Raw genomic sequence first — 26,722 nt, forward strand, 5'->3', positions numbered from 1 at the left:
AAGTTCGCTAAGAAAGGCTTCGCATTTAAAAGTCACAGTTTCGCCGCAACGGCGAAGCAATGTATGCGATAGCAACCAATCGGAACCTAACGCGAAGAACGGAATGCAGCTCGAAATTTCCAGCGCGTCGCTCGAGCCCAAAGGATGCACGAAAAGAACGCACACAGGACGAGCGCGAACTATCATGCGTCACAGCTCGATACTTGAAGCCCACTGCTCAAGCATAAAGCACGAAACGAACGAACAGGTACACACAGGACGAGCGCGTACTCAATGTCGCAGTTGTTACTTATTTCTGTTTGAACAGCGCGCTCCTTTCGCAAACGCGGCCGCTGCAGCGAGCCAAAGACCTTCGTTGCGCTCCTCGCGCCATCTCGCTGGCAATGAAGAAACGCTTATAAGCGCTTGCCGCCTCCGAGTTCGGCCAGCGGTAAAGGGTGTGTATATAACGCTCGCCGTTAGCTCCTTAGAGGATCGGCGTTTCGTGGCGTAGTGACTAGCGCCACGGGCTGCGGAGCGAGAGGTCTCTGGTTCGATTCCTCGCCTCGGAAGCAATGTTCTAAATTATTGTTCTTTGGGACTTTCATATATGTACATACTTATACATATACGCTGAATGACGGCGACGGGGACGGACAAAACCAGCCGAGACTGTCTAATAATTGCTATCGCAATAGAACGTTTATACTGAACGGCGCCGCACGCACTCTCTCACTTTTGCGCAGTGTTATGAAGAGTTTCTAGAACTGCTCATGGTTCCACATTTTATGACCAGGGTGTCTAAGCGCTTTGGGCTGTGATAGTTAATTTGTAGGCACACTCATTGTCAGACTAAGGATAATGTCCGTCTGGCGCCACCAGTGACCTCTGCTGTTCTCGACGTGGGAAAGCACTTTAGTAAAGTGCCAACGAAACATCATCAATTGGGCACCTTCAGCCACTTATGGCTTAATCATGCCGCATCGCACTTCTCTGGCTGCTAAAACGCTGAGGTAAATGTCGAGGTGACACAGGAAGACGTTATCTGCGACACCGAAAACATGTGAGAGCGGGAAGCGAAATAAACGGCTCGTAAATGACTGAGATAACTTTGTACAGAGGTTGTTTAAGCACAGTGTGCGTAGAAGGGGGAAGATTGTTAGAGCGTACAATGTACGTAATGAAAGGGAAGCAAACAGGCAGTGAGAAAGCAACTGCATAACAGCGCGCCTGGAATGTGGCATTTAGCCACAGATTAATCTGCCCTTCGCTGCATACAGATGTTTGTTTAGTGTGAAAGGAGAGTTTCCACAAAGTCACCTAAACCATGCGCTCGCGGTTTGCCGCGTGCTTCTGATTAGCGAATATGGCGGGGTAAGTTGGGGTTTTAGCCTGCAAACTGCGCACGCGTCAGCCCTTTAGACAACGGCAGCAGCCCACCGCTGCACTCGCTAGACAAATAAAGTTCGAGAATACATTTTTCTCACGACAAGGCACCAGAACAAAGTATTACTGCAAGATAATAATTAAACTGTAGATTTACGTGCAATGCAAGCTGACGACAACCATCAATTGCAGTGAAGTGAGCACACAGCAAGAGTCTTTCTGGCCCCTCAAATCTCGTGAACAAAGCAATGAGGACGTAAATATTGACACAGTGTTTTCACTGACATAAGCGCTCTTCGATAAAAAAAATATCTGAAAATTGAGACCGGAGCTTTCTTATTATTCTTTAAAGTGAAATTTTTGAAAAATCTCGCTTCTTTAACTATTTTTCTTCTTTTGCGCTGCCTGTAGGAAAACTATCTTCCGCATAAATGTTGCAAATAGTGTTTTTATACTTGCCACTGTTTTGAAGGTTCTGTCTGAAAGAGGAAAGGCGAGGCGCATCAAACTTAGCAAACTTTGTTGATTTGGGCCGTGTTTGCCTTTTTTCACATTTTTTCCTTTTGAGGACGGCATAAAAAGAGCATGGATGTAATTCACAGTAATGCGTATTAAAAACCAGCAAAAGGTTTTTCGACACATCATTCATGTTCATGTTAAATTCGGCCGTGAAATCCGAAAACATTGCAGTGAACAAAACAGGAGGCCCGCACCGCCACCTTCAAATATTTTTTAGCACGCTCGGAGCGTTTCTTGGAAATAAAATTTTCGGTTCCGTGCACTTTGAATGTGCCCACATAATATATAAAAAACCAAGGCAAAAAAAAAATTACACCATCCCGCTAAAGGGGACCATGAGGCGATGCGAAGCCGAAGCACTTGCATGATCGCGTTCCGTTGGCGTTCTTTGGGCATGCTACCGACCTCGGGTCGTGGAACGCGAAGAGGAACACTACGCGCGTCGTGTCTTCCCTCTAGCCTGGCCGTTAATTCTCACAGGGCGAGCGGGGAACGCGGTCTGCAGGTGCGCGAGAGGGGGAGGGGACGCGCATGCGCTGGCGCTCATCGCGGCGCTGCGCAGGAGAGAATTTCGGAATGTTGAGTCCGCATTTCAGAGGAGTCAACCGAAGCAAGCACTGGACTGAACGCACGCAGCGCTATACCACTTGAAGGAGAGCATACCGGAGGAGGAGAGTAGCGCATGCGCCGCGAGAGCAGAAGCGAGAACACAGGGGAAGCGCAAGCAGGTGCTGGCAGAGAACTGGAGTGAGTAACGCGCAGCTGTTGGAGAAAGGGAAGGAGGAGAGTTTCGTATGCGTAATGTGAGTGCGGACTACCAGGCCAACGCTGCGGGACATACCTCCGAGCAAGAGATGCTTCGCATCTAAAAATATCGACCGGCATGTTCGATCTCTCGTGGAATCACCCAACTGTACTTTCAGTGAGTGTTCTAGGATGGTTTGAAACAGCCAATGCTACGCGCACAAACGTTCCTTTTCATGCGGCACGGTTGAGGCATGCACCGATAACCGAAGCAGCGGAGCGATTGTGAAGGCGATACGCATGGCGCCTGATTACGCTATCGCGTTGTATTCTTGAAGGCGAAATTCTAGTGTCGTCCAAATGTTTTGTTGTGGCTATGAACACGGTTGTCAGATGTGATATAGCGGATTCTTCTCTCGTGAAGTAGAATTAACGTGCTAGCTTTAGCCGTTTGAATACTAATGAGGTGTTCACTTTAGATTTGGTCGAATCTGTACGACGACGCATACGTTAAAAGGGCCCTGCAACACTTTTTCAGCATGGTGAGAAAACGCTGCGGATCGGTAGTCGAGGCTCCTGAGAACACGTGAGTCAAACATTATAGCACAGCACGCGACCTGGATGTTGCAAATAATTTTTAAAGTCAGCTAGAAATCGCTCACTCTGCTCTCGAGAAATGATGCCAGAAATCCAACTGACTACGTAATACAGAAAAAGTCCACGGTGATTGGCTAATTTGACCGTCGTGAGCTCCATAGTTACTGCGCCCGCCCCGGGAGGCCGCCACGTGCTCGCGTGCGTGCTCACGATCACCCTGACAGCCGCGCGTTCCAAGAAAAAAAGAAAGTGCTCTATGTCATGACATGTCCATCTTAAAAGCACAGCGTTAATTTAAACATGGCCCCCCGTAAACTAGGGTCTTTGTGCCAACGTGTGGACGGGACCCACTGTGACCACGATCCCTGCAGGAAGAACCACGTGTCACCCCTAGTGCAATGCAAAAGTGGCGTAGTGTATTAAATTCCCACCACTTGCGGCGGGACGTACGTCGGCCAGACCGGACGATGCCTAAACGACCGCCTGCGGGAACATGCATAAAACGTGAGGAATAAGCATGGCAGTAATCTGGCGATCCGCTGTGCCAAATGCGAATGCGCACATCTGCTTTAAAACACCAAGGTACTAAGCAAGTACAACGACAATCGCGCTCGAGAAATTTTCGAGACTTTCACGATGATGCGCACAGGCTCAGTGTGTGTACAAGAATACAGTTTCCTACAGCAATCTTAACCATATTAGCTTAGCCTGTTTTTTAGTACCTCGTGCATCAGAATCCATCTCCCTCCCTCTCTCGCGCCCCCTTCCTTTCTTTCGTAAGCTATATATTTGTGCACGCACAATAAAAGCTTTGTTGCCCAGCGCCCGTCCTCGTTTGCTGTTTCTTCTGTCCATGTTTAAATTAGCGCTGTGTTTTTAAGGTGGATCCATACCAACGAGCTCGCATCCAAACTCTTCTAGGTCATGACATGTGCTGGCAAGCCGGCGTATCTTCTTTCCCCTTTGTCACCCCCACCCTTTCTGCAGAGCTTTCAGCGCGCTCGCTGGTACGAAAGAAGAGGTGCATCAAATCCATGTAACTCCGCTCGTACTTGATGGATTCGAGAAAACTTTGCGGCTGTCAATTCATGAGGCAATGAAATACGAGTATTTTAATGAAACCATTCGATCATCACTTAAAAAACTGTTGCAAAGCCCTTTTATTGTTATAAAGCGCGAGAGAGATAATGTTTAGAGCACTGACAGGGAGGTTAACCAGGGAAAACTCCGGTTGTCCACCGTGTACATGGGAAGGGGAAAAGGGGTGCGAACGAATGAAATGGGAGAAGAGAGTCTGTGACATTATTACAAAGTCACGACAATAGCATTGTCTAAAAGTAACGCATTAGTGTAGTCACTGAGTTGTCACAACGTGTCGTTCATTCCGGTTTTTCTAAGAATTTCATTACAACGCGGAAGGGATCCAAAAAAACAAGGGACCGACATGTCCCTTTGCGTGCTGTTTAGGCAATTATGGAATATCAGCTAGACCGGTCACATATTTTGCTTCCCTAAGAAACTGCAGCAATGCCCTCACAGCGGTTCGTGTCGCAATGCGGGTAGGCCAGTGCCCTAGAATTTCGTTTTCTGTCAGAGGTCGTTTTTCCGGCTGACCTAGTGAGGCTGACAGGGCTGCTCGTTTGGGTGTTAAAGCGGGCGCGCTCGCAGAGAAGGTGCACGATGGCTTCGCTGCACCTGCATATTTAACACAACCGGCTGTTAGCCATTCCAATAGTGAATGAATATGTTCAAGAATTCAACTCGAATCCACAGACGGACCACCGGCTGCATAAAATCACGTTGGGATAGGTTAGGTGGGGTACGCAATTCAATATCAGGGTCTAAGGGATGCAGGTGGGTCTTGCAGGTGCACAGTCTTGCAGATGCAGGTGCACTTGTAAACGTCGGTGAATACCACAGGCCCGCCATTCAATGACGCGGTAGCAACCGAAGTCGTTCTGCTGCGTCAGATCTTGATAGAGGAATCGCGGCACTGCTGACGCTGTCGTTGGCGGTACGGGCAGCTGCGTCAACTTGACCATTACCCTGAATGCCGCAGTGACTTGGTAACCATCGATACGGTTCTTTTCCTATGGCTTCGCGGTTAACGTGCCTGATTTCTGCAACGAGCTCTTGAGGTGAGCCGTGACATAAAGCGGGAAGTAAACATTGAAATGCTCCTTTGCAATCACGGAGGATAGACCACTTATTAGGTTGTTCTTCTGTGACAAACTAAAGAGGTGCACGGAGGGCTAGAGGTTCAGCGGCTGCAGTTAGTGTTGCGTAGAACATTCTGAACAGTACTGCGACATATCTTACCGCATTTTTTAGCTTCTGGCCGTAACAGAACCATCAATGTTTTACCACCATTGTGCTCCTCATGCAAATAGAGTAGTGCTGCCTGTTTGAGGGCAACCGATGACATTCTTGTTTCCTTCGTAATTCCTGGCATCTTAAGGCGAGTGAGTGTTTCCTTGAGAGAAGCATTCGATTACCGTCCAAGTATTGTGGAGTGGATACGCCATTGTATATTCAGGACTTTAACTGTCATTGAATAGCTGTAATGCATGCGACTGCATTGTAGCGTGTGATCTGCTTGTTTAGTTCCCGTTGTATAAACACCATCTGAATTATACTGTGAAGTTGTAACTGGTACCAGCCGAGTGTGCATGTCTTTGTGATGTTTGTATTGCCTTAACTGAGAATATATTTCGTTTTCGTTTCTGTTATCCACTCTCGGCTCTGAGTCGGTCTTTGGACCACAACCGGCGTTCGCTGGCGCACTAAAGGACCAACTCTAAATTGTCCGCGCTTTCGTGGTGCGTTCGGGGGGCCGATACGTCCGCCTTTGGAATCTGCCGGCGATTGCAATCCTGATTAACGGGATCAGTGACAATTCTTCTGGCGTCCGCGACACAGGACCCTTTTGGTGCAAAAGTGTGTCCAAAGTAGGGAGAAAGAGCCTTGAGACGTTCATAGTGCTCGCGAACGATTGTTGAGTGTTGCACCGCATTCTCGCTAACCTGTGTGCAGAGAGTGTTTTGCAATTCGAAGTTAGGCAGATATTTTGTGCACGCGGCTAGGTTTTGTTGACGGGAATCATGGATCTCGAGAACTTAGTTGCCCTTGGTGAGAAGATGGGTTTGTCTAGGGCCGAACTACGAAAGTGGGTCAGCCAAAAGGAAAAAAAGAGAACGAGCTAAGGAAGAAAAAGCAGCAGAGCTGGAGAGAGAGAGGCTAGCAGCTGAGAAGGAGAGAGAAGAAAGAGAGGCGCAGATGGCTGAGAGAGAAAGGCAACGGCAGCACAATATAGAACTCGAACGGCTCCGTTTGCAGCAGCTCGCGAAGACTCCCGTCCAGGCTGGAGTCGAGAGCACTGAAAGGAAAGATCATAGCTTTTGTTTGAACCCAAGCAAACTGCTTGTGGCGTTTGATGACAGGAAAGATCACCTTGATGCATACCTGCACAGGTTTGAGACGATAGCTAGAAGCCAAAATTGGCCGGAGCAGCAATGGGCAACTGCTTTGAGCACTTGCTGGAGTGGCGAAGCTCTCAGTGTGTACGGTAGGATGACACCTACCGATGCAGCTAATTACACGAAAGTGAAAGCTGCTTGCTGAAGCGATTTAGATTCACCGTGGAAGGCTTCCGTGATCGGTTCCGTACGGGAAAGCCAGCTGATGGCGAGACAGCAACGCAGTATGCCGCGCGACTAAGCCATTATTTTGACAGGTGGACCGAACTTTCAGAGACGGCACAGGAGTACGGTGAGCTTAGAGAGCTTTTAATCAGAGAGCAATTTCTCACCAGTTGCCACCCGAGCCTGTCGCTGTATCTGAAAGAGAGAAGAGCTAAATCGCTCGAGGATATGCCTAAATTGGCCGATCACTTCTTAGAAGCGCAAGGTGGCACGAGCCTGGCCAAAGTAAAAAAGGAGGTTCACGAGGAGTTGAAGAAATCGGCACCTGAAGAAAACAAGCGTGCACCGGAGAGTGTGCCACGATGCTTTCTGTGTAACCGGGTGGGCCATCGCGCGAACAGTTGTCGGACCAACTTCTCACGCCCCACTGTGAGGAAGTGTTTTAAATGTGGACAAACTGGGCACAAAGCAGACGCATGTCGAAGCGACGCGAGTAAAGTCCACCAAGCAGCTTATGCGTATGCTCCGCCAAAGAGGAAGCAGAACGGACCAATGATGAATTGGCCGAGCGGAAAAGCGGGAAGAAGATGCATTTCATTGGTGCTGCGATGACAACAGACACAACGAAAGGACTGCCGACACTTAAGGGGAAGGTTGGTGGAAAGGAAATCACGGTATTAAGAGATAGTGGGTGCACCACTGTTATCGTACGAAATAAATTGATCCGATATAGTGAGTTCACAGGCAATACCCAACCGGTTTGCCTGCTTGATAGTTCCATTTGAATGCTTCCGGAAGCCAAATTGAGTTTGAGACCCCTTACTTCAGCGGCAGAGTTACTGCCCTGTGCATGGATAACCCCCTGTTCGACCTAATAGTGGAAACACTGACGGAGCTCGAGGGCCATACGATCCTGAAAGTTTGGGAGAAGCTCCGAAGATGGCCCTCGTCATTTCAGGAGCCGCGACAGAAAGGAACTGCGGAAGAGAATCCCAGGAGAGATGTCGCCCGAGCTCCATTTGATGCCGAGGCATCACGGAATGTCAATGAGGGACACCAACGGTCGCTGTAACGCATGTGAAAACGTGCCGAGCAGGTGATGTTGCCACCAAGCAGCCACCACCACCCGTGAGTGGAATGATGACGAAGGTGGTCGTCCAGGCAAAACACCACGACGCGCAGAAGTTGGGGAAGCACCGCGAACGTTCTAACGAACGCGACCACGCCTTGCTAGTGTCGGACGTGTCGACGGTAGCAGAGACGCCCCCTTGAGAGGAACAACTTGAGAGCGAGCGAGCACCGAAAGAAGGGGCGCAAGCGCGGCACGATTCAAGCATTACAGGGTGTTGGAGTTGGAAGTGTTTGAAGTGTTTTGAGTTTGAATGAGTTGTTTTATTATATCCCGCGGGAAGTGTGTATGGCTAGTGAGCCCAAGCTTAACATTATGTGTACAGAACTATTGATATACCTGTATAAGCGTTGTAAATGAAGACCTTTGTTTTGGGCTTTTGCATTGTTGATATGAAATGTATGATAGTGTGTTGTACTTATGTACTTGAGTTTATCTTTTGCATGTCGTGACATTGAAATGCCCTGCGAATTGCCTTGAGAGCTCTATTGTGAATGTGACGCGCATTATGTGTGGACTGAGTTATGGACTCTGTAGGTGGGACATTTTTGGATGTATAGGTGCGCGCTCATTTGTGTTGTTTGAATACTATGTGATAATATTCTTGAAGTGGGGGGCAGTGTCACGAACGAGCGCACATAAAGCGCGCGCGCGGCCGCTTTCAAACGGCTGCGCGACGGAACGGCGCGAGACGTGCGCCCAAGAAGCGCGAACGACGAAAAAACAAGCATCAAAAGACGCCGGCGCGCCGCATGCTCCTCACCCGCTCGAGCCAGACGCAGACAACACGATCGAACGCCCGGAAAAGCCTGGATGTTTCTAGAAGGAAAGGGTGACGCATCCCCGATGATGCCGCTGCGATTCGAACCTACGAGAAAGCTCTCGCTCTTTCTCTAGCCTTAGCTGTACTAGGCGCCGGAGAACCCTCCCGGCACTTCTAGAAACCGGGGGAGAAAGGATAAAAGCGTGCGACGACGACCATTCAGACAGTAGTGCAGACAGGAGTGAGTCAGTCGGCCCGGATATGGTGAAGTAAGCTGAGTGTGGCTCCGTTAGCCAAAGACGTGTTTATGATAGTGTGCGGTCCGTCGATCGTCGACCTGGAAGCATTGGAGGAAGACGCCGTGTGAGCCGTGACAAGTTACGACGACGGTTGAGCTACGACGATCATCGCTGGAGCTGGCGTGAGTTTTTCCTTGAAGAAAGCATTTGATTACCGTCCAAGTATTGTGGACTGGATACGCCATTGTATATTCAGGACTTTAACTGTCATTGAATGTCACGACCAATGGGCAAAGCAGTTTCGGTTTTCACTTACCGCTCATGGGGCTTCCGGTCTCCCAAGGTTCCGCGTCTTCATGCGCGTCATGGCATGCAGCAGCGTGCCTGAGGAGCTGGTTTGCCCGTGTTCGTTGTCTTGCGTTCTCGCGGCAAGTTCCACGACGAGTGCGGAAGGGCCTTCATTGTGTAGCGATGAGTTGCTCGTCGATGAAGTGCGTCAAAGACCCATTCTCCACGACCAACGGCGCCATGTTGGGCAATCAGAGCGGTGATTGGCCCGTTGTAAAAAGCATATATTACCGAAGGGCTCAATGTGAACACTCGTGGTCGCTAGCAACGTAAACGCACGTTACAGCAGTTACAAGATACGACACTTATGACAGATGCGACTGCAGTCTGAACGCGGCTTTACTTGCAAGGCGCGATCGACTAAATAGCGTAGCAACGGCAGAAGCCCATCGGTCCTGTGAAGGCAGCGGATAACCGTCGGCGGTACGATGCGGTGTGATGCAACTTCAAGACAACAAATGGCTTATCTTCTGCTGCTATAGCAACCAGCGCTTCGCGGGAAATCCTAAATCACTGAGCCACGCGGCGAAATCAAGTCAGCGGCCGACAGAAAAAAGAAAAATGTTGCAGTGGCTTAGCTCGGCTATGCCAGGATAACGTCGTGTTAGCAAGGTTCACCTGATTGTCCAGGATTAGCTAGATTATCATGCTTACTGCTGCTCCAATGACACACACATGGTATAGATATTATGTGGCACATGTATATTTATTTTGCCAGGCAACTACTTCGGGATCCGATGAGCTATAGGCTTCTCCGCTCTTCTGCGCTGTTGAGCAGCATTTGCGCTCTCCTTCTCCATGGCTAAACCACACTGGCAAACGCCAGTCAGAGGCGCTATCAAGCGGCTCCAGCGCAGTGTCAGACGGCTACTGCACAGCGAAGGCGAATTGCTACGCGCGCGGCGCGAGTACGTCTACCTCGGCTACGACGTCACTCCTCTAGAAAGCGTAGATCGGCGGCAGGGAGTCGCGCGTGGCAGCGGCGGAGTGCGCGGGAGGTGCCGGCTCCGATGCGCCAGCTGTGTGACATCACTGATCCTCGGGCATGCGCAGCACGGCTCTTGAGGAGCCACGCGAAACTGACTCGGCTAGACCAGTGTAGCTAACGCTACAAAAGCGCCTGTTCCACGCTCATCGGACAACTGGTAAGACGGAAAAGGTAGACGCGAGGCCATCTGCCGTTCAATTCAAGATCCCGCAAAGCGCCGATTACTATAGCAACGCGATATAACATCTTTTCTGTCTTGAAGCTTCATCGTACCTCGGGTAGATATTGGCGCTGCTGTCACAAGACGATGGTTGCGCGTCTTTGCCATTTTATTTTGTCGACCGCGCCTCGCGAATGTCCTCGTCTACTAGAGTATAACGCACATTTTACACCATGATGAGAGCTCAGTTGGTGCCGGTGACTGCATTGAAATAGGAATGCCTGTGAAAACTATTTTATTAAAAGTGCACTCTGCTGAACCAGCTGAGGCAGTACCTTCTGTAACCGCATTTTGTTCCGAGTTACAGAGGTTACATGAGAATTCAATCACGTGAGAAGTGCGTTTCGTCGTTTGTATTATCTTTGTACGCCGTTTGTACTATCGCTTGTATCTACCGAGGAACGACAAAAATAGACAGTGATAATTTAAATTCGAGAGCGCTAAGAAAAACCGACATCGGCAGCGTTGACCGGACGAATGGCAAAAATAAAAATTAGGATCCCAACAGGAATCGAACCGAAGCATTCCGTGTGCCAAGTCAGGTATTGTACCTCAGTGCCAAGCCAGTTCTAGAAACTGGTTTGGAAAAACACCCTATGCAGGCGCAATATTGGCGCATTGTCAATTGTGGTTGTAGTGCTGGCTATTTAATTTCATAACAAAAAAAAAAACGACACACTGATAGATTGGTTGATAGTGTCTAATTGAGTACACTAGCGCAAGAAAGAAATAGGAAAAACAATAAACAGTACAATTGTACACCTATGGTACAGGCGTCATGTGAAGTTAATGTCAATTGTGGTCCCATTCTTGGCTCGGCTTTTATCGCCGTCTAATGAACATTTCATATTTCTTCCTATGATTTAGACAGCTATATGTCACTTATTGTATATGTGAATGTGACTGATGTGTAAATGTGATAATATGGCACTGAGGCAGACTGTATCAGGAGGTCAAGACGTCGTCCGGCTATTTAGCCTTTGCCTGCCGTAGGGAAATTTTGTATTTTTTTTCCTGCAAATAAACAATGTTCAATGTTCAACATACAAGCGTTGCTCGACCCTGGAAGATACGCTCGTGAGAGTTACGTATGATATTACACCATCGCACCGTAAAGGTTACTTCGTTTCGATAATACTGATGTATGTGCTGTGAGTCCTGACACATGAGTGCTAACGTTACTCCAGAATAAAATGACGTTACCCTTTAAACACCAGTGCTTTCGACTTGCCTAGAAAGCCCACGATGTGCACGCAATTACTACACTTTCAAAAACACGTCTACCCACCTCGTAACGCTTAACTCAAAGCAAAAAAATGCAGCACAGAACTACTCGATGACTGCTTCGCATGCAACCGATTCTCAGAAGGCGTGGGATCAGCCGAATTTGTTTGCCTGCGAGTATGAGTGAGTTATATTGATTTTACTACCTGTAACTGGGAAAACTGTCAACGACTTGTATCATGATTAGAAGAAAACACCTGAGTAAATCGCATGCAATCGCGGCTCCGAGCTCCAAGTGTTTCATGTTTGTGGTGTTGCACAATGTTGAAAGAAATTGCTTTTTAACGGCTTTATATGGGGACGCCCAATGCGGCATCTCTAATGAGAAAACTAAATACTGCACACATGTAGCGAAGCAGTTACCAGTGCGTTTTGCTTTGCATGTGATGCATGATTTATTATTGAAAGAAAATAAAGGAGCCCATTCAGACTGTCAACCTTGCCCCTGCCATTGTCGTGCAGTCCTTCATAGTTCTGCACAATGTATTCGATTCTCTACAGAAATGGGTGGTTCGTTTGCCTGCAAACATGACCAAGTGGCATGGATGCACATTAATCACTATCCCCTAATTTTATTCGCCTGCGTGGCGGACTAAGCTCTTTACGAAGTCGGTAAACTGTGCGCATTGTTGCTTCACGAATACCTTGAGAAGACCATAAGAAAGGCAACTAAGGAATCGCCTCGCGCAAGTAAACATTTCTTGATTAGTGCGATAGCAATTATATTAACTCTCGGCTGATTTTTGCCGTCTGTCGACGCCGTCATGGCCCGGATATGTGTATATATATATATATATATATATATATATATATATATATATATATATATATATATATATATTATATATATATAAAAGGCACAAAAAATAAAGCAGAAGAAAAATTCTGAAGTACCCCATTACGGATTCGAACCATCAACGCCTCCCTTCCCAGCGCGCTGCGTTAGACACTCAGCCACACGCCATGTATTCGCCTGCGTAGTAACAGTGAGCGATTTATATACACCATGTACCGCTGGTGGTAAGCAAATCTCGGAGGAGTGTGAGCGTGTTTCCATCACGCAACGCTCCTAATTTTCTTTCAATTTGAAAACTGCCCTTGAGTCGCGCACGACAAAGTGGCCCTTTTCTGTACCCACTCGTGATGTGGAAGGAAAAAATTACACGATCTCCCGCTAAAGGGGACCATGAGGCGATGCGAAGCCGGAGCACTTGCACGATCGCGTTCCGTTGGCGTTCGTTGGGCATGCTACCGACCTCGCGTCGTGCAACGTGAAGAGGGACGCTACGCGCCTCATATCTTCCATCTAGCCTGGCCGTTACTTCTCACAGGGCGAGAGGGGAACGCGGTCACAGGCGGGCGAGAGGGGGGCAGCGTGGTAAAGGAGAGAGAAGCGGAGGGGACGCGCATGCGCTCGAGCAGATCGCAGCGTTGCGCAGGAGAGAATTTTGGCCTGTCTAGCCCGCGTTTCAGAGGAAGAGTGGAAAGGGAAAGTGGAGAGGGAAAGTTGAGAGGGGAAAGGGAGAGGGAATGTGGAGATGGAGAGGGCAGAGGGAAAGAGGAGGGGAAGTAGAGAGGGGAAGGGGGAGGGAAAGTGGAGAGGAGGCGCGTGGAGAGGGTATGCGCATGCGCAGTAAGGGTGGTCACGCCGCACACCACCACCACCGGATTGAGCTCCGCCTTAAGATACTTCGCATCTAAAAATGCCCCCACCTCCCCGAAGGAAATCGTGAGGAAATGCGAATGCATTTCTTGCGCCTAGAGTACACGGCGTAGTAATCGCTTCACTCCATTTATATGTACGTGCGAGCGAGCGGACGGAGAGTGGGGCGCAGGGAGGAGAGAGAGCGAATGGCGGGAGAAGGAGCGGCGAAGCACTGCACCTACCCTCTCCCACACTCTCTCCACACACGCGGGAGCTCCGCCGACCTCCCGCGATGCGTGCGCCCTCACACGCCAGAGTGCGCTCCTCCCTCTCCACTCACTCCGCGCTCCTCCGCTACTCCGCCCGCACCACCTGCTCCGGTTGCTAGGGCGAGGATAAGCGCGCGCGCCGCAGCTGTTGCTATGGCAGAGGGAGTGAGAGCGGAGAGATAACACCTGCCGGCGCGCGGACACCGACAGACGCCTGAAATGCCCCTACTAAGAAATGCATTCGCATTTAAAGAAGAAAGAACACCGGGAACACCTTGCATCAGATGCCCCGTGTTGCTGGAGACGCAAGGGGTAACTCCAAGCTCCACAGTTTAAAAGAAAAAGAAATATCTAAGAGCGTCTCATTCTCCATTGTAGACACTTGCACACGCAGCGCTCCTAATTTTCTTTCATTTCGAATATGCCCTTGAGACGCCCACGACGAAGTGGCAATTTTCTGTACCTACGCGGGATGTGGAAGAAGAAAAAGACAAAGAACACCGGACACACCTTGCATCAGATGCCGCCTGTTGTAGGAGACGCAGAGCGTGACTCCACGCGCCGCAGTTTAAAAGAAGGAGAAATATCTAAGAGCGTCTAAATTCTAAATTTCCCCATTTATATTAAGCGCCGGCCTCCTGGCCAATCCCCCGTAGTGGGAAAGAGCCAAGAATGAAGGGTAAAGCAAACAAGCAAGCAAGCAAGCGTGTTATTCTCCATTGTCGACACTTGCAGCGTGTTGCTCAAGCACATAGACGTAACAACTGTGACAGTTGTTAGTTCACGCTTGCCCTGTGCATGCCTGTGCGTTAATTCAGGGCGTCCTTCTTTGTGCTTCAGCGGCACACTGCAAGTATCGAGCTGCTCCTGGTTCTTCGTGTGACATATCGATTTCTCGCTATCATTCATTGCTTGACCCTTTCGGCGGAACTGTGACTTTTTTAGTAACGCACGAATGTTAAAGTTTCGAATACTCTACTATGCGATGCGCTCTTAAACAGGAAGAGTCATAGTTTCCTAATACGAATACTTTTCGGGAGTATCAATTGTCAAATATGCAACAAACTTCAACGAGGAAGCCATAAGAGATGTAAAACAGGAGGATTTACGCAGTAGAAAAAGGCAGCCAATAATTCGAAAAATATTTGAACGGCAATCGGTATTGATATTGATTCCATTTTATTCAGGCATCGAGAATTTGGTATGGTCTCGAGAATTGCTATTTGTGCACCTACTAGTTGCTGTTATAAAGTACCACGCTGAAATTCTCGCTGTGGTGGTTCTTCAATTTTCAAAGCAGCCTCACTTAAGGCCCACGTGCTGAGTGGCTCATGGAAGGATGGCCACCACACGCACAGGGGAACCGCTGGCCATGCAGACTTTGACGGGCAATGCGATGGCTGTGGCTCCGGGCGGGGACACGTGACAGGTCGGCCAGGTTTTCGAGCACGTACACGTTGTGGGAAGCGAGAATCCTGTGGGTCGCCGAAGCGTTGAACAGGTCTACGGAAGGCGAGTCCAACCCGAAGCCGTAGATGTGCCGCTGCTCAACCAGGAACCGCGCTGCCTCCGGTGAAACTGTCGGGAAACGCCTCCATCCCTGGTCGTCGATACCCAAGTATGCGTCGCGGTTAGGCCAGAGCTGCATGGGCGAATACAGCGCGCGCAATTGTGGTTAATTAAGTGTCTTGACAACGCATCCTGGCAATATTACACATTGTAACTGTCTTTGTTTAACAGTGGAGCCGTTCAAGCTTTTCCTTGCGTTGCGTAGCGCTTAAGAAAGCTATCATCATGACGAACGGCCATGGAGTCTCGCGTCGCCTAACAACGCGTTGACCGAAGGAAAGAAGAGCAGACGAGAAGTGGAGAGGAGCAGGAGAAATAAATAAAACAAAAACTTGGAGGAAGCATTGCTTTCAAGAGTAGAACGCGATAGCGTAATCAGGCCCGTACGCATCGCCTTCTCAAATGCTAGCTTCGCTTCGGTTCTCGGTGCATGCAAAACTGTGATGTAAGGAAACGATAGACTGTGCGCGTAACATTGACCGTTTCACCTTCGACTGCATGAGATTCATAGTTATGGCGCTCGACTGCTGACCCGAAGGTCGCGGGATCGAATCCCGGCCGCGGCGGCTGCAGTTTCGATGGAGGCGAAAGTGTTTGAGGCCCGTGTACTTAGATTTAGGTGCACGTTAAAGAACCCCAGGTGGTCGAAATTTCCGGAGCCCTCCACTACGGCGTCTCTCATAATCATATCTTGGTTTTGGGACGTTAAACCCCAGGTATTATTATTATATATGCATGAGATTCATATAGAACTTTTTGTAGCAGTTTCAAGAAGTGACATAGCGCTGTGGTAGAACACCTGCCGGCCACGCAGACAGCCTGGGTTGTATTCTTACTCAAACTGAAGATTTTTGTAGTTATTGTATTTGCATCTTTGTCGATTTTTAGGTCACGGACAAGATGATGATTTTTCACTCACAACCAACGACGCCGACACCAACAACGGAATTTCTGCGAAACGAGCTCTTAACGCTATTGTGTAAAAATTTCTTGGTGAGGTGGAGGACGAGGAGGAAAAGAAAAAGAAACAGAAGGACAGAGAGGCTAGCCAGTTTTCAGACTGGCTCGCTAGCCTGTTCTGGGAAAAGGGGAGTGAAAGATGATAGAAAAGAGATGTTACAAAAAAGAAAAAAAAAGAGCAATAATACGATAAACGACACTGCCTAAAGTGATTGAAAGCTGCATACCAAGGGTCTGAGGGGCGTCGTAATCATTCGGCTAGCCCGGCACGCTAGCAGAAAAAGCATTTATGGGAATTAGAACAGTAAGGAACTGCGCGATTGACGGAACACAAGAAGTAGTACATAGGACGAGCGCAGGCTAACAACTGAATTTATTGAAGCATAAATCTTCCACTTCAGAAAACGTACGTGCGCACAAGCTCCCCCGACAGTATCACACACCACAGTAAAAGCCCTTTACGCTAAAAATGGCAACGTTTTCTTATGCAGATCAACGGAGGGTTCACTAATGCATTATCAGGACCAAGCCTCGAGATCACTGACGCTTCCAAAATTTCCCGTGCTCTTTTTTCTCTGGCACGCCCCAGAACTTTCGTTTCTTCAAAAATTGGGATGCAGTTACCGCAGGATCGGCAATAAACCGCGAAATGTTGCCCACTGGCTGAAGCTACAGCATACGAATGCTCCGAAAGGCGTTTATTTAAACATCTTCCAGTTTGGCCCACATACACCTTGCCGCAGCTTGACGGGACCTCATATACAACTTCAGATCTGCATCCTACAAACTTGTGTTTGTCATTCGTGCCGCAGCTTCCACTCCTTTGCACACTCGTAAGGGCGCACACCCGTGCCAATTTACATGGCGCTGTACAAAAAACATCTACGCCAAATTTCCTGGCCACCTTCTTGATACCATGCGAAAGTTTGTGGACATAGAGAAAAACCACGAAACCTCGCCTTTCAGTTCCTAATCTATGTCCGCCCGTGAAGGTGCAGTACATCTACCAAAGGTTTCCAACAGTTTCTCTGCTACGGCCTTTAGCAGAACGTTCGGAAAACCCGCTTCTTGCAGTCTGGCCACTTGGGAGGTGAAACTATCGTGGACCGTGTGGTGGCATGACTTACTTAAAGATGACTTCAAACATGACTTTGCGATTTCCCTTTAACAAGCTTTGAATGGCAAGAATCGTAAGGTAAAAAGGGGCTTCTTAGATCGCGGCTGGTGTGCCCATCACATGTGACCATCATCTCTGAAAAATAGTCTGATATCTAAACACTGCAAACTTCAATTCACTGGCAGCTCAAAAGTAAAATTCGCTTTCTTGGCAACGAATTTAAGAACATGAAGAATATTATCTGATACCTCCGCTAGGATATTGTCTGAATTCGCACTTACCAAGGTTAAAAATCGTCTACGTATCTGAAGACGCGTACAATGCTTTCAACAACAAGTGCCCGCGGCAGTGAAGAATCTAAATCAGGAAGATAGATTTCAGTTAAAATCAGTGCTAGGCTAGATCCTATATACATTGCCCGTTTTTGTACATAAAATCTTTCCTTGAAGCTCACAGTAGTTGAAGTTAGGTACACTTGAAGCAACTCCAAAAAGCCACTGAAATTCAACTCGTATTTTGATAGTCCACCACTCCCGAGCGTTCAATGCAGTTGCGAACGGACACGAACAGGTCCTCGTGGGGGACCGAATAGAACAACTCCTTTATGTCCACCGAGAAGCCAGAAGTCCCTCCTGGCTACGTGTCTTTCAACATGTCCACAAGTCGGTCCGAACTGGAAATCTTGTAGGGATTCTCAGGTGCCAACTTTCTCAACTGTTTTTGGATATACCGGCTGAGGGTGGCCTGCCACGTACCCCTTTCCGTAACAATGACCCTAAGGGGCAGTCCAATTTGTGGCTTTTTGCACTGAAGAACACGGAAAGAAATTGGTTCTTATTCCCTGACACGTCCATCCTTAGTCTATCAAGCTTCAGGTTTTCCAGCACCACAAGAGCCTTGCTTTTCGCCTTCGTCGCTTTTTTGTCTGCAGTCCTAAAGTTCTTCGTAACAGCAGCTGTGGCCTTGTTATCATACAATTTCTGGGGCTTTAATAGAAAGCCTCCATCTTTATCAGCCAGCAAAATTGCCAGACCTGAGTCTCTGATATATTCTGCAATCATAAGTAACCTGCGGGTACCACCTTTTTCTTTTAGTTACAGTCCGCTGCGTCGACACCATCCAAAATTCATCGTTCCCTCTCCTCTACTTGCGCTTTTTCCGCGATGCTGTGGACAGACACCCTCCGTTCCTTACCGTTCTAATGTCATACCAACTTGCCTCCCAACGCACTTTACTTCATTTACGGGAAGCATACGATTGCGTTGCTGTGGGCGAGAGAACGATAAAAAGATATAGAGAAACAAAGACAGAACGAAAGAAAGAGCAAGAAAGAGAGAGCTAAAGAAAAGAAGATACAGGTAGAAACAGAAGAGAAAGAAATTATTGCATACCCACGTGAAGTATAGAATGCCACGGAGGTGGGAAAGAGAAGTGAGGTTGAGGAGGATGGGAAGGAGGAGGGGGAGGGTCAAACATAGCATATACGTGTAACTACAGTACAAGTTGCTGGAAAACATGGCTGATCCCTCCGTCGTAGGAATCGGTATAACACGAAAGTGAAACGTGTCTTCACAGAAGTAGTGCTCATTGTGTAGTGTTATATGAGAGCTTTTACAATGTCTATTCGTGTTTGGCAGCTATAGCACCGTTTGACGTGGTTGCACCCATGTTGTCATCATGTCTCTATCGCGACGACTAACGCCCATGATCATGATTAAACCGTTCTGGTAGCTGACGGTGTGAACATACGTGGACACAGCGAATCGTGAATCTCGTGTAAGGATGATATCAACAAGCACATGATCAGCAGTGGTAGTCGGTATGCACTTCTTCAAAGCGTCGTCAATTAAGGAGAGAAACGGCATGGTGTGCGCTTTCTAGTAATGGGTAGCCGACGCCTGCGCTCATGCATACGTAACACAGACTGCGCTTCAGCAACACGGGAGGTAGAGGTTCGTAGCCTGAGCCGCAAACGCTTGCGTCCCGCTGCCTCTGTCTCGCAGGCGCTGCTCCCGCTCCACCAAGGCACGACATTCGCCCGTAGAAATCGCGTCCCTTCTGCAACGCATATTGCAGCAGTTTTGTTAGTCGGTGCTCTCGCAATTGAAGTAGTCGGCCGCGGAGAAATCCCGTTGGTGCACGTGGAAGCTGCACTACTCCGATGAGCCGACGCACGCTAACACAAAGGCAAAGGCAAAGAACGTAACTTCGTCAAGGATGCCTCGGTGACGCCAGCGCGGCCAGTCTACCTCTCTGGTATCGAGACGCTTTAACCATGACCTCCGATATAGCGTGCAATCTCGGAGTAAGCGTTAATAAGTGTCGATCGGGAAGCATTACTTCTTTTCACCTCTCACAGACGGCAGCACCACCCCGCTCCGCCCGCCGCGAAAGAGAATGTGTGAAAGATATAAAGCACGTTCGCGCCGTGTCTAGCATCTCACGACTTAGCTTAGTAGGTAGGGCGCCGGGCGCTTGCCATCGCGGCCGCAGCGTCGTGGGTTCGATTCCCAGCGGGGTATCTTTTTCTTGGTTTTTTTCTTTCTCACACCGTTGGCGTCCATTTTATCAACGTCATATCCGTGACGGATGTACTTGGCGGACCCCGGCATAAAACACTTTCGTGTTAAAAAGGAAGTGAGGGTGAGGAGGAGTGATGTGAGGGTGATGAGGTGGGAACGGAGGAGGAGGAAGGCCATCATCTCGGCAGTTTCCTCAGTCTTCGGCCCCTAGTGCGGGGCTGCCCCACTTGTGGTTGCTATACGAACATGAGGGTTCTTGAGATTACGGTCAACAGTGAAATACCTGCTGTATATTTTTAATATAATCAACATAAGAAAAAATAAGAAAACGCTAACGATTTTGTTGAGACTCAGTGGCTGCGTCCGGGGACAAAGGCCACAGCGGAGAAAGGAATTAGGCGTTGTGGATATACGGAAGCAACAGCCCACAGGTCACACACAATTCTGCACACCAATTATATATTGGATTCTTCCAGAAGATCCATACGCTTTATGTGGACAGGGATAGGCCCCTGTTGAAGTAAAACGCAATACTAATAATGTAATTATAGTAATCGAATAATAGGAAATAATATAAATAATTACATTATGAAAATGTTTAAGATGATACAAACAGTATGCCTGTACGATTAAGCCGTAACTGTAACCGTGCCTTGGCCTCCCTAAGGTCAACTCACGGGTGCATTGTAGCATGCTTCAGGCATTTAGTACCGTCACATCCTTCACTCATTTTCGCATTGGAAAGTGTGCGCACCATTCTGAAAAGCTGTTTCTCTCAATAGGAGATTACATCTATGAAAGCAGTGCTTTCAACTTGCGCGATCTCTCATCACGTCTAAGTCTTTTCGTTGCAATGACCAAATGAGCACGCATAGAGTTGTTGCCGCCTTGACTCCGATAGGAGGAAGCCGAATACTTAAGCCTGGTGTAATGCCGAGAACTTACGTTACTCGAGGTCTGCTCGACGTTGTTTCTACAGTTCTCGTTAATAGGCATCGCTACGTTTCATGGAGGTGCGGGGTCCGTCTCACCCTGAACACCGGAGCCGCACTCTCCCCGCCACTGCCACCACCGACATGACAGACGGCGTTGGCAAGCTATTTTTTAACTGTACATATTGCCCGTGGTGCCATGCACCCTCAACGCGGCTCAAGATTTAGCAGCAGCACCGCTAAGGCTGGCGTCGACGTCTTGCTGTCGTTGACTCAACCCGTCAGTATGTGTTTCCTATGCGACTATGCAACGAAGCTTGCCGAGGTTACCTTTTATTGTCGGACATGGCTCATATTTGGTTCTAGAACAACAATTCGAGCGTCACAACGTGTACAGATTTTAAAGCAGCTTTCATTGACTCGCTCGGTCAGCCTGAGATGCGAAACTTCACGGCAAACTTCGCGTCCAGCAGCAAGCGTAACAGCCTGTAGACAACTGGAGACAACTTCATCAATCCTCGCAACCTTCTACGTACACTATGACAAAAAAGCAAAAGTGGGGCAAATTCTCAACATCATCAAAGACGATACGTCTGAGATTCTCCTCTCTAGGAATTCCACCAGCGTCACTGTCGTTGTCATTAGTGTTAAAGTACTTAGGAGCTACACAGACAACGATGACTCGCTTGTCGTACAATCGCTCACGTCGAAAGCCTTTCGGCTCTTCAGGTCTTTCGAGGCTATAATGATAATCGCTTAATCGCTTCTCTTGGAAGATGTGGCCAACTATCACGGCCTTCCCACATTAGGACCTGTCCAACCCTGCTCTTCCCTATTTAGCAGCCCTTACTCTGCTTACTAGCAAACTGGTTCCACCACTGTTCACGCACGTAGAAGTCGCTCCGCGCTTTAGACCCATGATTTTCGCATCTTGACGACACCACAACCATGTCCACCACCGAATCCTCAGACGACGCCTCAGTACTTCCAGCCGCCCAGTTTCTGATGTACACAAGCGCATCGGCCAATATCTTTGCCTACCGTCTGCGAAACACATGCTTGCCATAGTCGCCTACGCCGGCCGCCTCAAGACGTCATTGTTCAACAACCCGTCAGTGCCTCCCTTTGACATTTGCGAAATTTTTAACGTCAGTAGCCCTTTCAAGCAAATACTTTCCATCCCCCATTTTAAATCAGTTCTTGAATTGACCACAGTTTTTAGTGGGGTTGTCACAGTGACTTTGTAGTAGAGAATCATTCGTTTTTAGGACAAGACCACAGTGGAATCCCTCTCCGAATCAGTCGCAGTAGCCTCCTACGCAGCTAAATTTAGGACCACTAAAGAGAGTGTGTTTTCAATAAATTATTACCGAATTTTCTTTGTTTTTGCAACCCCTTCTTTCTGCAACGCCTCAGAACATTCAAAGGAGACAAGATAAATAAGTAGAAAACGTGTACGTACCACCTCACAGTAAAATCGCCTACGACTCGAGCTGCTTTTAGCTAGATCCGTTACTCCAACATTTGGTTTATATACGTCATAAGATGCGAAGGTAGAATACGTGATAGCCGGCAGTCCCAAGATCATGATATTAGACAGTTTTAGTTGGACGTCCGCAGCAGCTCTGAGGACGCAGCCTCCCAGCCATTCCCAATGGCAGGCTGCGCCGCAGGGCTGTTGCGGACGCTCAGCTGAAACTGTCTATTGATTTTGAAAAACCCACAATACTCTTCTTTTGTCACTTCACCTTGTAACGTCCAGTCCTCTCCACAAAAAGGGCGCCGTGAGGGACGTGGCCATGTTCTGCCTCCCAGCGCTCGATGTACTCAACGGACAACTCGTACGCGGGGTTCTCGCTCGCCTGTGCCTCAACGTCCACGAGTGCGATGGGCAGAAACATGAGCCGTTCCAGCGGTATCTGGCTCACAGTCCACCTCTCGGGGCGAAGTGAATTGGCGCATCCAAATGCGTGCCGCCATGAGTTGCCAGCTCAACTACGTCGGACTGGTACCTGAAAGAAGAACAATCAATACTTTCCCCCCTGATTTGCCACAAAGTGCATGTAAAAAAACTTAGAAAGAGACATGAAACTTGAAAGATATTCCGCGAGTTTCCACTGCTATAGGTAACAAACAGCTAACGTTCAACTTAAAGCAAATAAATCTAGTTCGGTAAGTTGCAATGAAAAGAAATTGTCTGTAATTAAATCATGAACTAAATATCTTAACTCCTGCGTTAGACAGATCGATTTCAAATGTTGCCATCGTGTCATGTATAAAAAGCTCGAGGAGTACACATTTGTAGCAAATGCATTATAGTTGCCGTCGGAACAACATAGTGAGGAACGTCGTACTGATTGCCCATGTTTCGGGTCCTCATCTCACTCGTAATCTAGTCATCGACCTACACGCAACCCTCGATGTTCCTCTGATATTAGGCCAACGAATACGCGTAAGTCGTTAGTGTGTATATACCTTGCACTGTTTGCTAATTTCAGACAAATACATTTCCTAAAACTTCTATAGACAAAATGCGCAATGTTTTCAAGTATTCGTATGTAGTTCCAAAAATTCGTCTCCAATGGTGCCACTGCACGTACCAGTCTTCAGGAGTGCTCCCACGACGCGAGATGTTCAGGCGAAATTCGGCATCGTCCGACCAGAATATTGTCCGGTTGTTGAAGCTGTGCGACAGGTCGACGAGCTTCTCGATTGGTACGGAGAGACCACCGCAGCTTGATGGGTTTCGCGCCGTGACACGGCTCGCAGCTAGAGCAAACCAAAGCAAGATGATAGTCGAGCACCTTGACGCCATCGTCACGTTCGTGAGAAGAGCTGGAAAGATACAACGGTGATATCTGGGTATATGGTACGTAGTATAGGGCAAGACTACCACGCACAGTGGTGAAAAGAGAAGAGCTCAGAGAACTACAGTCGCAGGTGGACTTAAGTTCATGAAAGGAAATGTTTTTTCAATGCTCATTATGAGCCGCTGTTTTCTCTGTTTACACTTTCCCGTTGCTTTGTGTCTTATTTTACCTTGCAATACAATAGGAAAAAAATTGATGTGACCCTCAGACTTCTTTTTAATAGACTTCGCCTCAGAGACATAACTTTCGATGAACATGGAGAATTTTGAAAGGGCGAAGTACACACTACACATGTCGACCGCAAATGGGATAGATTGGAAGACATTTAGATGTTCTTCTCAAGGCCTGTATCCAGGAAAAGGTTGCGGCATCCTATTCTCTATTATTCCTTTCCCGAACTCAATACGTTTTATCTTTACGTTTTTTGCTAGTAGTTAATGCACTGGTAAACCGATTTACCAGTTCATTAGTATACCTATTTACCAGTACAACCTATTCAACAAGAATAATCACTTATGCTGACTGACCTTGATACCACAGAAACGTTGCGATAATATGCTTACAAATGCTCTATGTTGCACTGAAGCAGCCGGTGTCGTCGCTCGCGATGGACTACACAAGTGCTGAAATGTCGCCAGCGTCGAGTGTATATTTTGGCCACGAGGAGCCGTGCGCAGCTTATAAGATAGGGTCTCGACAGAGACGGTCACTTTACAAAGCAAGAAGAGCAAAAAGAAGACGAAGATGTTCTATATCAACATTCATGCCAGATAGGGGTGCCGACATGCGAAGGCACTACGCTCGCTGTTGTGCGAGTTCGTGCCATCTCCGTCACGCCAGATTTTATCATTTAGCGAATGTCGCTCTGGTTCAGCTCCTAGCTTTAGGATACAAGTTTGAGGACAAGCTCTGTCGCAGTGCTTGCATATTAGCACTAATAGGCTGCTTGGTGGGCTTGAGAGGCAAGATGGACTGCTACGAGAAAGCCGTGAATATTGGCGTTAATGCTTAGTATATGCTGTGTGCTAAGAAGGAAATAACCGACTGGTCATCAGTGCAGTTGTTCTACATATAAAACACCTTATAATAACAGTGCACGGGTCAAAATGTAATTTTCCCTCTTTCCTTGGTTAACCTTTGGAGAAGAACAATGCGATTTGCTTTTTTTTTACCTTCAACAGTAACTTCACACACTGCGCTGGCACAATTCGAGTCGTGAAGAAACAAACGGGAATGGCGACCATTACGAGGAATAGTCAAAATATACCCGTTTTTAATAAAGTGACACGCCGAAACTTTAAGCAACAGAGGGCTGAGCTATGGTAGCTAGAAGGGGAGGTGGGAGCATCGGCGGCCGCGGAGTGCACCTGCAGATCATGCCAGCAGCGGCGGCGCTGTTGTCGCACCTTAGATCGGCTAGCCGCGGCGGACGCCTTGCTGCCAAGCTTCCAAGCGCTCCGCGATCCGAGATGGGAGGAAACTACAAAGCTTTCAAACAACTGGGTTTGTGGAATCCGGCTGCGCATTTTAATAAATGCGGGAAAGTTTGCATATAATTTAGCGAAGCCGAAACGATGAGCTATTTCTAGTGTCATGCAAACGTAGGAGGCAGCATCTAAGAGGCGGTTTACTTCGGGATCACACTGCGGGTTAATTTTATGTGCCGTCTCAAACATAGGCGCAGGAGTGATTATAGGCTCGCAATTACGAAAGGACAATAACTTCCGTGAACCGTTTAAATACTATGCAGCTTTTAAGGACAGTTTATTGTTTTCTTAACTCTGCGGCTATTTACTTTGCGTCTATGAGATGAAGTTTCGTGTTTGGAGCATTTTTACATCTCGAGCGATGCATATAAAAAGACAGCGTGCAAAGGCTTAAAAAAACTACATGTTTATTTTTGTGCATCACAGATATCGTGCAACAGGCAGTTTTAGAACAATCAAAGGAAATCAAAACTGCAATCATGTAATCAACTTATGTAATGCGACGAAGCTTTAAATAGCGCATTCGCTGACGCCGCTTGCCCTCTCGTGCCTTGTTTTCTGCTTTTACTATGAAATGCAATCTTGTCATTGCATAAAACTTGATAAGGCTGTTAGTTAAATCTGTCGAATGTTGTTTGCAGCCAACATGGGTCAGTCGATTTTTTTTAGCGCAGAAATCAAGTTCATTACACTATTTGCTCTCAGTTTGTTGAAGCTGAAGCAGTGTGTGAGCGAGTCTTCCATCTTCGCAATAAAAGACTGCAATTCATCAGACGGATAAAGTAGCCCTCCTCTATCTACTTCTTGGATCAGGCAGGCATCCGCAGGCATTTCGCAATCGCGAGGGTGAATGAGCGCTCTTCCAGATTCATCACATTTGGTTCTGCTGAGCATCCTCCGGGTGACATATCTGTAACGTAATAAATTACCCTGGAGTCACTCTTCGCAGAAACCATTGCGCCGTGATCCATCTGGATGCCGGATGACGTGAATACTTCATGTACTTCGTTGAGACACCCAATGTCCATAAGCTCGTCAAGCTTCTTCTCGACCTCTCTTCGGTCTTTGTTGCAACCACGTATGAGACTCTGGAGCATAGCCAGCGAAACATTCCCATTTGCAGGCGCCTTTGCCAAACTACAGAACGAGAGGCAGTTGGCAGAAAGCAGAAACTGTGTTGGCGTCGGATGATCATTGCTTCCGGACATTTGCCTCAGTATACCAAACACATTTCCTGAGGATCCTGACTTAGCCTGGAAGTTAAGAAGTACTGATAGCCCAGTTTTCCGGTAACATATTCGAAGATGGGCATGGTGCTTGCTAGAGTAACGCGAAGCCCCTCTGTGGTGGCCTGGCTGAGAAAACCTAACTTTTCCGACTTCTCTTCCCAGGCATCTAAATAAGCAATAAAATCCTCCACTTCAGCCAAGACTGGTGAACTTGGGAGCATAGCATCACGGCTACAGCGGAAAGTCATGGCTGCAATCAGCCATGACTTCATCCTTCATATAAAG

At 47.9% G+C, this 26,722-nt stretch overlaps 1 protein-coding gene across 1 annotated transcript; it reads right to left on the bottom strand.

Annotated features, from left to right (window-relative positions):
- Positions 1–14,926: 14,926 nt before the first annotated feature.
- LOC119377402 (isatin hydrolase-like) lies at positions 14,927–23,664 on the bottom strand. The gene is made up of 3 exons (XM_049411589.1): positions 23,452–23,664; positions 22,600–22,863; positions 14,927–15,393 (listed from the first exon to the last, which is right to left on the bottom strand). Exons 2-3 carry the CDS (start codon positions 22,750–22,752, stop codon positions 15,058–15,060), a joined length of 489 nt encoding a protein of 162 aa, XP_049267546.1. The 5' UTR covers positions 22,753–22,863; positions 23,452–23,664; the 3' UTR covers positions 14,927–15,057.
- Positions 23,665–26,722: the final 3,058 nt, after the last annotated feature.

The sequence above is a fragment of the Rhipicephalus sanguineus genome, unplaced genomic scaffold, assembly GCF_013339695.2.
Source record: "Rhipicephalus sanguineus isolate Rsan-2018 unplaced genomic scaffold, BIME_Rsan_1.4 Seq458, whole genome shotgun sequence".
NCBI classification, from domain to species: Eukaryota; Metazoa; Arthropoda; class Arachnida; order Ixodida; family Ixodidae; genus Rhipicephalus; species Rhipicephalus sanguineus.

What these genes read in the sequence shown, in the direction of transcription:
- LOC119377402 (XM_049411589.1), bottom strand. Translation starts at nt 22,752, where the DNA reads ATGTTTCTGCCCATCGCACTCGTGGACGTTGAGGCACAGGCGAGCGAG. An exon ending in AGAGGACTGGACGTTACAAG is followed by an intron (nt 15,394 to 22,599) that starts GTGAAGTGACAA and finishes TCGCCCATGCAG; the next exon opens with CTCTGGCCTAACCGCGACGC.